The sequence below is a fragment of the Melanaphis sacchari genome, unplaced genomic scaffold (assembly GCF_002803265.2).
Source record: "Melanaphis sacchari strain LSU unplaced genomic scaffold, SCAv2.0 Contig105_pilon_pilon, whole genome shotgun sequence".
NCBI lineage: Eukaryota > Metazoa > Arthropoda > Insecta > Hemiptera > Aphididae > Melanaphis > Melanaphis sacchari.
The window spans coordinates 1396190-1407028 of record NW_020270395.1 but is presented as its reverse complement, the minus strand read 5'-3'; the positions used below and the strand labels follow the sequence as shown (position 1 = coordinate 1407028).

At 28.9% G+C, this 10839-nt stretch overlaps 2 protein-coding genes across 5 annotated transcripts; one reads left to right on the top strand and one right to left on the bottom strand.

Annotated features, from left to right (window-relative positions):
* Nucleotides 1-267: 267 nt before the first annotated feature.
* Nucleotides 268-5150, bottom strand: LOC112603155 (non-canonical poly(A) RNA polymerase PAPD5-like). 4 transcript variants are annotated; one of them, XM_025351605.1, is made up of 12 exons: nucleotides 4346-5150; nucleotides 3692-3841; nucleotides 3406-3473; nucleotides 2394-2772; nucleotides 2163-2333; nucleotides 1953-2070; nucleotides 1633-1869; nucleotides 1416-1562; nucleotides 1174-1355; nucleotides 827-1031; nucleotides 610-754; nucleotides 268-542 (listed from the first exon to the last, which is right to left on the bottom strand). In XM_025351605.1, the coding sequence occupies exons 4-12, from the start codon at nucleotides 2741-2743 to the stop codon at nucleotides 310-312; spliced, it is 1788 nt and encodes a 595-aa protein (XP_025207390.1). In that variant the 5' UTR covers nucleotides 2744-2772; nucleotides 3406-3473; nucleotides 3692-3841; nucleotides 4346-5150; the 3' UTR covers nucleotides 268-309. The 4 variants fall into 4 exon arrangements, with proteins under 4 accessions (XP_025207390.1, XP_025207406.1, XP_025207399.1 ...); XM_025351621.1 differs by lacking the exon at nucleotides 3406-3473; XM_025351614.1 differs by lacking the exon at nucleotides 3692-3841.
* A 176-nt stretch (nucleotides 5151-5326) lies between these two features.
* LOC112603203 (glucose-6-phosphate isomerase) lies at nucleotides 5327-9964 on the top strand. Its single transcript, XM_025351686.1, has 10 exons — nucleotides 5327-5666; nucleotides 6884-6977; nucleotides 7301-7492; nucleotides 7553-7633; nucleotides 8294-8509; nucleotides 8573-8812; nucleotides 8880-9206; nucleotides 9272-9476; nucleotides 9596-9662; nucleotides 9730-9964. The coding sequence occupies exons 1-10, from the start codon at nucleotides 5536-5538 to the stop codon at nucleotides 9851-9853; spliced, it is 1677 nt and encodes a 558-aa protein (XP_025207471.1). The 5' UTR covers nucleotides 5327-5535; the 3' UTR covers nucleotides 9854-9964.
* Nucleotides 9965-10839: the final 875 nt, after the last annotated feature.

The window sequence follows — 10839 nt, the reverse complement described above, 5'->3', positions numbered from 1 at the left end:
TTTTTTTCAAAAAAAAAGCAAACGCAATTTTTTTTGAATTTAATTTTAAAATATTTTTTCAGAACTAATTATTAATTATATATAACTTTGTTAAATATACTTTTTTCTATATAATAAATATGATTGTTTTAGATTTAAGAAAAAAAAATCGTCGAAAAAAGACGATCCTCATGGTTTTTTTTTACATTTTTGGTATTTTTGTTATTTTTTTTTGAATTTTATTTTTTATATTTTTTTATATTTTAAGTTATCATTTACTTTGTCTCATTAATTTTTTTTTTTTAAGTTTCAATATTGGACGCGCGTATATTATCTTACATCTTGGGTTTGATTTTTTCGTTTTTGACGTTTGTGCGATATGAAGTTACCAAAGTGTGGTTGGTAATTTCCTGTATACTGGTGTTTATTCCCCGTGTTTGGCCGGTAGTTTTGATGATGATTATAATTATTATTATAATTGTTGTTTGTGAAACCACGATTTTGGTAACTATTAGCTGGACTAGTGCATATTATCCTTTGAGTACGTGTAGATGGGTGATTACCTAAAATAATTTAAATTACTTAACATTAATTTCTAATTGAATGAAAATATTTTTCATTGATAGTTACCAGTGTTAATCATTGGATAATTATGTTGATTATTCCAACTATTATGTCTATGATAATGTGGATTTTTACGTCTGGGTTGGTAATTACTATTCTGATCATTGTGGTCGCCAGCATCACTTAATTTTTCTATACTACTCTCAGAGTCCTAATATATAAATTTTATAATAATTATAAATAAAACATAAGAAGAATAAAATAAATTTATATTCAAACTTACAGATTCAGCTGATCCAGAACCAGAAGATACTGTAGAAGCTCTACTACTAGTAGTTGTAGACACACTAACATTGTTACTAATATTATTAGTGGTCAAATAATTATTAATTATCACTCTTTGAGTATTTTGTAAGGCATAAGTATCTCTAACCCACTGCCGGTAAAGTATAACTTTGTCATTAACTCGTACTATTCGTCCAAGTATACTGTAACAAAAAGTAAAATTATTTACATTAAAATAATAACAATTAATTTAAACATGCGAGTCATTTAATAGTTAAAAATAAATGTTTCACTTCATGGTATTTTATAACTTTATGTAACTAATAAAATACATTAAAAACAAACCTAAAACTAGGTGAAACAATTTGAGGGTCGAGGGCAGCTTTTAATGTGGTAAATGCATATTCAAATACACTTTTTACTTGAAGAGCACCATAAGAACCACGACCAATATCGTTTCCAGGGGTTAATGGATCCTCTATACATAAAATACTTGGCCTATGACCATCAGCCATATCTTTTTGGACCTGTAAATAATATTTTAATTAATGCTAATACTATAAGAACTATAGAGCATATTTTATTACTTCATCTTTAGATATGTATTGTCCACCATCTTTCACACGTATAGCTGTATGCATATAGTTAAATTTTTTGCCATAAAGTTCAAAGAACTCTATTAACAATACACCTAGATTTGCAGTAGGGTAATTTAGATCTCCTCTAGGATGTAACTATAACAGAATAAACATAGCGTGATATTAAAAAAAATATATAAATGGAACATTTTATAATTTATAGTACCTGCAAAAAACTGACAACCATAAGGATCAAACTGTAAGAAGATATACCACCATAGAACACTTCATTCATGTCCCTTTGGGCTAAAAATTGTTTTAACACTAATACAAGTTTAGGAAGCATTGGAAAAACATCCATATAGTGTTTTATCATTTCAGCTGATTTAACACCATTATTCATGTTAAAACTAATATCCACTCTAACATCAGTAGCCTTATCTGTCATTTTGACGATTGGAACCTAAGAAAAATACACGATAATATAAATTTAAAACACTATCAACAACAAATATTAGATGATATTCATTCAGTAAAATAACTCACCGATGCTTTGTCAAGAACCTGAATATTTTCATTACAGACACTATTTTTAAGTAGAGCTTGAGCAAGCGAATGCAATGGTAACGTATCCCATTCACCTATTACTACTAGATCCATATCACTAAAGTAAAAACAATAGTAAATTTCAAATACATGAACAGTTTAAATAACGATATTTGATTTGAAAATACAATATCTATAAGAATACTTTACCTAGTGGGCAAATAAAGTCCAGTACGAAAACTACCAAATACTTCAACTTTAGCTTTAGGCCATTCAGCATGTATAACATTAGTAACACGTTCCAGTACATCGAGCCGCATGCTATGCTCTTCTGGTGTGGCTGACATATACGCAAAAAAGTCTTCTATCTCTTTATGGAGGCTAAATCATTAAAATAATGATTAGAATTTTTTTTTTTTTTAAATTTCACTTCAAACATACGTGCAAATTGGTTGGCGGTCATAACTTTTTCCATGTCTCCAAGGACACCCACCAAATTTGCCAATGTAATGTGCTTGCATTTTGTTCATGTCGTATGTACTGGCTATATTTGTGAACAAGCCTTGCTCGTATAGATTACTAGTCTTAATTTCTTGTTCGTCTATAGAAAAATCAAACTTCCAATCTAATGGCAACGTATATTCGTCGTTGTCTTCTTCCTCTTGAACAGTTTCAGTACTATACTTATCGTCGTTACTGTCAGTATCTTCAGAGGAGTCCAAAATTCTGGACCAAAATTCTTGAGCGGGACCTACTTGTTCTGGTTGCAGCCAACCTATCTGAGGATCCATTTAATTCATCACTAATGCTGTATCGCACACTACAAAAAAGTATAGTTTAATATTAGTTTTAGTAATAGAAGTGTATCTACATTAAATGAAGCAACCAAAATTTAATAGAAATAAAAAATTACAAAAGTTAATTTAATAATTTTGTGCATGTTTTAGTAACATAAATGAAATATTTAAAGAAATATTCTGAAAGCCATTTGAAGTTAAAAAAATATATATTTTTTATTATTATTTATTAATGAGAAACTTTAAACAAATAATTAAAATATATTAGCCTAACATAAATAAAGAATTGTACGTTATAAATGTTATGTGTTACTAAAAATTAATTAGATATTAGCTGTTGTTGATAAACATTAATTAAAACTAAGCACTGGATTTTCTTAATTTATCAATCATAACGCATGCATATATTTAGTTATGAAAGAATTTAAGCAAATGAGTACTTCATATGACCCTCACAATTTGTATTAAAGCTGAAATTTGACAAATTTAAATAATGAAGGTATAATAATAAAAAAAAAAAAAAGCTCGTGCTTAATAAGTCTTTTTCATTAAAATTTAAAGATGCAAGTGAAGAAATAATAATAGTTAAAAGATAAAGTGATAGGTAAATAAGTAGAAACTGAAAATATACTTTTACATAAACATGATTCAAATACCTAGAAATATTAACAGCAGGATTCATTGCGCCTGAAGAGACAATTCTTATTTTCTGAATATCAATCACCTTAAACCCAAATGTTCACACTATTAACTATATTTTAAAATAATTTTTATTAAGTAAAATATTTAATGTGGATGTATCTAAATTATCCAGTTATTATATTGTTATTTTTAAATTGTAATGAATTCTTTTCATTAAAACATATGCAACCCCGCCCATTACATATCTTGTTAAATTTAGGTTTTAAAAACTTCTATGAATTAAATAAAAATAAAATTTACCAAAATAGGGAAGGGTTTCTTCCAACAGTTACATATAAGTAATAACAGTATACAACCTATATCTCCTTCACAAAATATATTCTGAAATAAAATATTTTTGAGCTATACACCACCACATAGTTGTGAATAAAGTTTTCAAAATACAACCACCTGCAACAGTTTGCATGTGGATTAAAAATTGTTCTAGACCACAGGGAAAATATTGCACACTGTTTCATGTTAGTCTAGGAAACTTAGCAATTTTTCCAATGAAACATGACTGATATAAAATAATATTATAAGCGATGAATACATCACCAGGATGAGGACTATTGCATCCGATCCTTGGTACCCTGATAATAAGTTTTGGGATAGGGGTGAAAAAACAATTGAAAAATCGACGAGTTAATAATATTAAGTTGTAAGTGCATAGTCAAAATCAGTTGAACTCTGACAAGAAAACCGTCGACAAGGGTGGAGGGGGGTTGGGTGCGAAAGTATTCACGGGGCGGACACGGTTGTCTGCTGACGGGGCGGAGATAATAAAAGCGCGTGTGGTCCATGAGTGTCAGTGGCCACGGCGTAAGGGTGGACGCGAGGGACGTGTGTCCACGCACGGACGGCGGGCCAGTGGCCACCCGAAACGGCCATTTTACAGATAGATATTGTACTTACCAATGGTACGATAAATCCGACGTGAACGTCGACTGGCGTGTACGGTCCGGTCACGACTGTTCCGGGACGACGTGTTTACAACGGTGGTCCCGTGAAACTTAATACGCCATTCGGACGTTTATCATTTTTAAAATGAAAATACGAAACAGCAATAATAACACACATGCGTGTATATGAATATAATGTATTATGTGTACCGTGCATATGTGTGTGTCATTAACGTGTATGGATGTGTGCGTGTGATTTTTTGATTTTCGAAAATCGAAATATTTTAATATCGTGATGCCCGGAAAAATAAATTGATTGCCGTTTTCGGATAGAGCCAAAAAGGAAACACCACTACTATGACCACTACTACTATATATAATAATAATAATAATAATAATTATTATTATTATTATTATTATAGTTTACTACTCTACTATTGTTCGTCTTGGAAACAAAAAAAAAATTATGATAAGACAAGACATCGGCAGCGATTCCGTGTATTTTTTTTTTCGCCAAATGACCAACGACGCGCCGTGAGGTTTAAGCCGAAAATCTATTTCCGTGTTCGGTTTTCGGCTCATAACATATTTTATTATATTGTATTAAATATCCGCGACGTTATTAAAATATCATTATTCGTCATATGAAAGGGAGCGATTTACAGTGTGAGAGAGGTGGAAAAAATTTAAAATAAAAAAACTATAAGCCACTAGCACACTCGTCTGTTTTGCGTGTGTTTTTCATGGTTTTCTCAAACACATTGGCGAATGGCGATAGACTGGTTTCCCACCCATTTTTTCTCTATCGATACTCGATAGTGCGCTCACACGACAGTCCGACTGCGGCGGCGTGCCGGTTGACCTTCCCCTTCTCTGCCCCTCCGGCCATAACTTTATTCGTTGTATAATACCCATAGATAATATTAAATATATAATATACATTATCTACGGACTACGACCGTACCATCGCCGGAACGCCGAAAGTGATTAGTGAATACGAGAAAATTAAGTTCTCCTTCACGACCATAATCTCAATTTCAAATCTCGACACATCGTATACAAAACTGATAGCGCTTGCTCTAATCTGTTCACTTCACACAAAACTGTTCCAAGGGAACGTTTGCAGTTCTATAACGATAACGCTAAGCACCATCTGCACTCTCGCCTACACCGACCACAGCCGAACGAACTTCTCTCTGGAAAATGTCTGGAAAAGTGCTACTTACCGATGATGTGGCCTACAAGGCCCTCGCCGAACACTACGTGTCCGCGGGATCGTCTCTGAACATGAAAAATCTGTTCGCCAGTGACAATGACCGTTTCAACAAGTTTAGGTGAGATACGATTTTACTATATTATTTACAAATTATGGTTAATCCTGTCTGATTTGGCTCGATATGAGTGTGCTGTAAGTAAGCTTTTGCAAAATAATATTAATTTCTAGGCTTTTAAAGGATTTTTACGTGACTGTACTTCAAGTACTTCCGTGGCATCTCTGAAATATTCGGTTGATGAATATTTTTTGATGTTAAGAAATTTAAAATCAAAATAAAACGTATTTTCCAAATAATATTATTACTTATTTACTAGATTAATTGAGAAATTTTATTCGGAATGCTAAGATCTTCCTTAACACCCTTCTAAATTTGCTGTTACGAGACCAGTATACTGAATTTACCAAGTCTTAACTTGTGTATATAAATAGCTACCTACACTCAGTGAAATTATTCATGAGTATCATTTTCATCATTCTTATAATTCTTATTTACATACAAATAATCTCTGGAATATTTTTTAGGTATTCATTTGTTTGGTTTTTTAATTAAGCGTATTTTTAATTTTTATATTAATTATACTTAACTCTATTATATTGAATTAATTATGAACATAATACTTAAAGATAGGTACTATTACTTATTTAATGACTTATGTAAGTATTATCTTATTAGATAGTTTATGATCTATAGTCTGATTTGATTCTAAATACAATTTATAATTATCTTAACTTTCTTATTTATAGTATTTATACCTATTATGTGCATTGTATTACTACTAAGTATTAAGTGTTTGTTTTCCATTTGAAAATGCAGACATAGATATAACATAATATTAAGTATTGACCCTCAAATAAAATAAAATTGAAATTGGTTTATCATTTTTAAACCTGTATATTAAGTATCATGAAAAGTGAATTGTTCATATCAAGGATTATGTAATGAAAGGAACAATATGGATTGTGGTCAATGATCATTTTTTTTCAAGGTTACTTTTATTTTTTTTGATCGTGAAAAATTATGTTTTCCTGGATCTTATAACCTTGCATTCTTATATTAAATATTATGATTTAATAAATTATCAAGCATGTAATATAATTATTTAAATAAAAAATAAAAGTAATTTTTTAAAGTGGTACTTTTGTTTTGAAAACTTATATTTAATTTGAATAAACAAAATCATAATAATCTACAATAATATTTATACTTATTTATAAACTTTACTAATTATCTTATATAATTACTGATATATGTTTTTTTTTTAAATTTTATTTTAGCTTACGATTGACTACACCAAATGATGGCGATGTTTTACTTGATTATTCAAAAAATCGTGTAAATGAAAAAACTTTAGATTTATTGTTTAATTTGGTAAGAAATTATATTTTACTATTATTATTTTTAATATTTACTGACTTTAAAATAAAATATGAATGTCCTTGAAATTATTTTGCTAAAGCCTATTTGTTTATTAAAATATATAAAGAACATTTAAACTTAAAGTATATTATTAATGGCTTAACAAATTTAGTTTTATAGTAGTACATATTATTCTACTGTGTGTTCAAATATTTACTTGGTACAAAGTTATTACTAAAACAAGATAAATTACAGAGTGATAAGTTAAATAAATTGATGTATGAAAAAAGTATTGTTAAAAGTTATGTAATAAATTTTAATTTTAATTGATTTAGGCAAAAGCTCGTAAAGTTGAAGAGGCTAGATCTGCTATGTTTAGTGGTGAGCGAATTAATGGAACAGAAAAACGGCCTGTATTGCATATAGCATTACGTAATCGATCTAATAAGCCAATATTAGTTGATGGTCAAAATGTAATGCTAGAAGTTAACAATGTTTTGGAGCATATGAAAGAATTCACTGAACAAGTAATATTTATACAAAATGTATCTTGAAAATTTAAAAATTTAAAAATATTTTTTGTAAAGATAATATCAAAGAAATGGGTAGGATTCACGGGAAAACCTATTGAGGATGTAGTCAATATTGGTATTGGAGGATCAGATTTGGTAAGTGTTTTTGTAAAAAAATCAAATTTTTATAAAATTAAGCTAAATAGTAAACTAATTCTTCAAGTTTTAAATTCTGAAGAAAAAAATATGTACTAAAGAATAGAGATTTCTCTTTTTGCACTTAATTGTATATACAAAAAGCTGATAATTCAAACTAATTAAATTTAAGAAGCCTGAGATGTATTTGGATTTAATATATTTTATTTTGTGTTTATTAAAGTCATAATATTTTGTTTTTGTTTAATTGTTTTAATTATTACTTATTATTTCATAATTTGCCCAAAGACCAAGAATAATAAGATAATCAAAGTGTTTTTATCTTGTATCACGTGATTTTAACTTAAATTTTCAAGGTTACAGCTTAGTTTGTTAACTATTCAGCATTCATATAATTGATTCATGCTTAAATGTTTTTGTTTAAACTTAGACAAATACTGATATTATCTTATCTTTTTAACAATAATTGGTTATTAAGGCCAATCTATAGTGGAATTGTTTCACCTTTAAATCTATGCAATGTCAATTAATTAATATATTTTAAGATATCTATTAATTAAATAAATGGTGTAAAATTTAAATTATTTATTTATTAAGGATTATATTCAGTTTACATAACTAATATTTTTACTTAAAATACATATCTAATGTTTTTTCCAGGGTCCATTAATGGTAACAGAAGCATTAAAACCTTATGCTATTGGCCCCCGTGTTCATTTTGTATCTAATATTGATGGAACTCATTTAAAAGAAGTATTGAAGAAGGTTAATCCTGAAACAGTGTTGTTTATAATTGCTAGTAAAACATTTACTACTCAAGAAACTATAACAAATGCAACATCTGCTAAGAAATGGTTTTTGGAAACTGCTAAAGATGTAAAATAATAAATACATTTTTATCACTTATAAACTAATTTTAATATCTACCATTTATTATAGGAATGCAGTGTTGCTAAACATTTTGTTGCCCTCTCTACTAATAAAGAGAAGGTGACAGAGTTTGGAATCGATAAATGCAACATGTTTGGTTTTTGGGACTGGGTTGGCGGACGTTACTCACTTTGGTCAGCTATTGGTCTTTCAATATGCTTATCTATCGGTTTTGAAAATTTTGAATCTTTATTAAGTGGTGCACATTTCATGGATCAACATTTTGTTAACACTCCATTGGAGAAAAATGTTAGTTTTTTTTTATTTATATATCACTAGCATTCATTAAACATCAATGGTTTTTTTTTATTTTTAGGCACCTGTTATTTTGGCTTTATTAGGAATCTGGTATCACAACTTCCATGGCGCTGAAACACACGCACTTCTTCCTTATGATCAGTACTTGCATAGATTTGCTGCTTACTTCCAACAAGGCGACATGGAATCTAATGGAAAATCAGTCACTTTAAATGGTACTCCGATTTCATCGTATTCTACTGGGCCCATCGTCTGGGGTGAACCTGGTACAAATGGTCAGCATGCATTTTATCAATTAATTCATCAAGGTACTCGTCTTATACCTGCTGATTTCATTGCTCCTGCTGTTACCCATAGTTGTATTAGTGGAGGAATACACCACCAGGTAGCTTAAATCTATTGAGTTTAAATTTAATTGAAACCAATATTATACTAATTATTTATTTACAGATTTTGATGGCTAATTTTTTGGCTCAAACTGAAGCACTGATGAAAGGTAAGACTCCAGATGAAGCACGTAAAGAGCTTGAAGGATCAAATTTAGACAGTGCCGAACTTGAAAAGCTAGTTGCACACAAAACATTTTCTGGAAATCGTCCAACCAACTCAATTGTATTTAAACAGATTACTCCATTTACATTGGGATTATTGATCGGTATATATAATTTTTTTATACATACCTACTATAAATGTTGAAGATATTTTTAACTTGTTAATAATTAATCAATCATTCATTTAATTTTCTTATTAATATATTTTATCTATATTTTATAGCTTTGTATGAACAAAAAATATTTGTCCAAGGTATTATTTGGGATATCAACTCATTTGACCAATGGGGGTAAGTTATTTCATTAATCATTGCATCATAAAATGTTTTGAGTAATCCATTCATGGTATCTTTTTAGTGTTGAATTGGGAAAACAGTTAGCTAAAAAAATTGAACCTGAACTTCAAACATCAAACATTATTACAAGTCACGACTCGTCTACCAATGGCCTCATCAATTTTATCAAATCCAATTGGTCATAAACCATACAGGATTAATCTCCAGTCTACTATTGTTATTATTTATTGAATCGTTTATTTAGAAGGCTGTAGTATTTATGTGGAAACAAATTATATTTTTATTATTTGTTTAATTGTTGTGTAATAAATTATTAGAATGTGATTTTAAATCACTAATATCAATTTATTGTTTAACTTATTTCTATTGCTATGTCGTAGGCCATATGAATAATTTTTTTTTGCGATAAAACTAGGCTCTTTGCAATGGGATAGCCTGTTTGCAAACTACTTATTATTTTTCAAAATAGCCTGTTTTTCAGGCTCATTGCATACAGATTAACAGTAGTTAGGCCTTTTAAAAATTACAATCATGTTATAGTAATAACTATTTAATTATTTTATTACTAGTTTTATTTTATATTAATAACCATATATAACACGTAAATTGAACTATTACATTGTATTATAGGTACATCATTTTCTTTTTGTCTTCAACTTTGCCAATAATATATTTTGAATGTCTAATAGTCCACAATCTACCTTTGGAATATTGACTAAAGTATAACTACCAACTTCAATTATAATTAATTTCTTATTGCTATTTCTGTATCATTTTTTCTGCAGTCAATATTCCAAAAGTAGATCGTGGACTATAAGACACTCAAAATAAAATATTAGCAAAGTTGAAGACAAAAAGAAAATAATGTACCTAAAATACAATATAATAGTTCAGTTTACGTGTTACATATAGTTAGTAATACAATAGTCAAATGATTATTACTATAAAATTATTGTAGTTCTTAAAAAGCCTAACTGCTGTTAGTCTGTATGCAACGAGTCTAAAAAACAGCAGGTTGTTTGGAAAAATAAAAAGTAGTTTGCAAAAAAACTACTTCATTGCAAAGAACCTAGACTTTTTGCAAAAAAAATTATTATCCATATGATTTATGTCAGTTATATTTAGCTATTATAGTTTAAACATATAAAACGTATTATTTCCAAATCTTAAG